Consider the following 2,597-nt stretch of genomic DNA (forward strand, 5'->3'; position numbering starts at 1 on the left):
TTGCTCTGGCTGTTTTATTGGGGGTCTCCAAAGGATTATGTAAATGAATATGTGAATCCACAGCAAGTCAGTCTTTGGAACGCATTTGGGTTTACGGCATTACTGCGGTTGATCAATATCGTATATATACCTAAATTGATAGTTAATCTGAACGACATGTTGTTTCAACAAGACGATGCCACGTTCCGTACAACCTGTGGACATGCTACAATTACTGAATTTTCTGGTCGTGCTATCATTATTGTCCGCCGAGGCCGTATAACTTAACACCAAGTCTTGTATTGTTTTTAATAAAACGTTTAATTGGTGTTTGAAAGTAAAGAAATAAATCAAACAATAAGCATATTTTTTGTATTAAATTGAACAATGATTCGAATCCGAACCTTGGATTTATGGGGTATATAAGCTGGTTCGCTAACCGAACGTAAGTTATGGTTCGAGCCGAACTTCTACCGAAATTTAGGTGGCTTGCAGCGTTGATTTTAAACTAACCTTTTAGGATATCAATATCATGTAATTCTTATATTTTGAACCTGCCGCAGTTCGGTATGAAATCTGCAATAAATGCGAGCATTCTTTTCATAACCATTCGAGCTAAAATTTTATGAATTTTTTTCAGGTCAAACGATATAAATTCTACTGCGTGCTTTTAGGAGCTGGTATTGCATTACATTTCAACGAGCACAATATACCCTTTTACATATTATTCAAGTAATTGTTGTTTTAAAGATATATCAATATTATATTAAAATTTTACTGTGAATGTATTATTTCAAAGAAAAAAATTATAAAGTCAATAAAACTTCAAGAATATAGTAAATATAAAAATAGCATTTTAAGAAACACCAGATTATAACTTGAGTATTGAAATTAAAAATAACTTTATCGTTTGTAAATATTTATTATTAACATAATTCATTAATAAATAGATAACAACTGTGTTTCAGAACTTCTTTGATGAACTTATTCATAAAATCGATTCAAGTGCGGCTTGTTATCAATACGGGAAATTTTTAAAATCAGATAATTATTATTAATAATGGTGATAACTATGAGTAAATAAACATATGTACAAGTAGGTAGATTATGAATGTGCTGACGATAATACAAAGATCCAAGGGCGTAGGTAGAGGGTCATTTTAACCCCCATATGCGTAGCTTAACATTTATCAATATGATTAAATGAATAAAAATATTAGTATTAAAGATTTTGATAATTATTTCTATAGAAAAAACTGACTACGCCCCTGAAAAGAATTATTGATCGCATAAAAGTTGCTTTGCACTTTCGATTTCAATAACTTTGGCGGATTTGTGTATTACTTTAAATAGCTATGGTCTAAATTTTGTACTTGCCGTTTGCATTTCGGTGACAGTTTTATGGTAATTTTTAGTGTGCCACTTAGAGATGTTTATCCAGGGTCCCTGAAGAGTTGGACTTCCACAGGCGCACGAGCTCTCTATATCTATAGGAGATGATAATATTATTATTTATTCACGTTCGCAATGTATGTTGCCCTCAAATTGATAACATTCGGTGGCAGTTGAATGGACATCATAAAACTCTTCAGGCGATAATCGAATCAAAGATAATGTTGGGGCTAAAGGAATATAAAGCCCGTGCTGGCTCAGAGCCAGACAAATTGAAAGTGAAAGTGAAATTGGTAGCATTATGAAGTACCTGCTCAGTGTGGTTCTCCTTCTGGCCATTGGCCTGCATCAGATCGATGCTCACGGCATGATGCTGAATCCGCCAAGTCGTTCCTCCCGTTGGCGTTTCGATGGCTCTGCCCCTACCAACTATAACGACAATGAGCTCTTCTGTGGCGGTATGAATGTAGGTCTTCAGAATCAAAATCTACTGTGGTTTCCAAAATTAGCATTCAAAATTTGATCACCATTGAATCATTTAGACTCAGGCCAATAACGGTGGAAAGTGTGGATTGTGTGGCGACAACTATTTGGCTGCCCAGCCCCGTGCCAATGAAATTGGTGGCCACATCGGCGGATCAGGTGTCATCACCAAAAACTATGCTGCCTCCAATGCCATCAAGGTGGGCGTTAAAATCACCACCAATCATCTGGGTCACTTTGAGTTCAACCTGTGCAACTTGGATGCCTTCGGCCGCGAGTCCGAGGAGTGCTTCAATCAGAATCGCCTGCGATTCCCCGATGGTAGCGACAGACTGAACATTGGTAGCCAGAGTGGAGAGTTCGATGTGACCGTTCTTCTGCCTCAGGGACTTACTTGCAATCATTGCGTTCTTCGCTGGACCTATGTCGGAGGTAAGACTGTTTGTTTCCTAAGAATTTAAAGATTTACTCTACTCAAACACTTTTACAGCCAACAACTGGGGAATGTGTGGAAATGGCAGCGGAGCCCTGGGCTGTGGTCCACAAGAGACCTTCAAGAACTGTGCCGATGTGCGTATCTCCTGGGGTCGCAACTTGATTGAGGAGTTGGCTAATCCAGTTGCTCCCGTAGAGGTTGATTCGATCGAGGCTTAAATGACGCTTAAATACCTCAATATTTTGTACTGAATTGAAACCAAATGAATTTTTAATAAAATACGAGCATTTATAATATAAAATTGTAA

General features: G+C 37.4%; 1 protein-coding gene across 1 annotated transcript; it reads left to right on the plus strand.

Moving 5' to 3' along the window:
* The first annotated feature begins 1,660 nt into the window (after positions 1 to 1,660).
* Positions 1,661 to 2,597, plus strand: LOC117792273. The gene is made up of 3 exons (XM_034632333.1): positions 1,661 to 1,837; positions 1,914 to 2,286; positions 2,345 to 2,597. Exons 1-3 carry the CDS (start codon positions 1,673 to 1,675, stop codon positions 2,506 to 2,508), a joined length of 702 nt encoding a protein of 233 aa, XP_034488224.1. The 5' UTR covers positions 1,661 to 1,672; the 3' UTR covers positions 2,509 to 2,597.

This window comes from Drosophila innubila (assembly GCF_004354385.1).
Source record: "Drosophila innubila isolate TH190305 chromosome 3R unlocalized genomic scaffold, UK_Dinn_1.0 2_E_3R, whole genome shotgun sequence".
Lineage (NCBI taxonomy): Eukaryota > Metazoa > Arthropoda > Insecta > Diptera > Drosophilidae > Drosophila > Drosophila innubila.

Coding starts and splice junctions, on each gene's coding strand:
- LOC117792273 (XM_034632333.1), top strand. CDS start 1,673: ATGAAGTACCTGCTCAGTGTGGTTCTCCTTCTGGCCATTGGCCTGCAT. Junction 1,838..1,913: donor TCTTCTGTGGCGGTATGAAT/GTAGGTCTTCAG, acceptor TGAATCATTTAG/ACTCAGGCCAATAACGGTGG. Junction 2,287..2,344: donor TCGCTGGACCTATGTCGGAG/GTAAGACTGTTT, acceptor ACACTTTTACAG/CCAACAACTGGGGAATGTGT.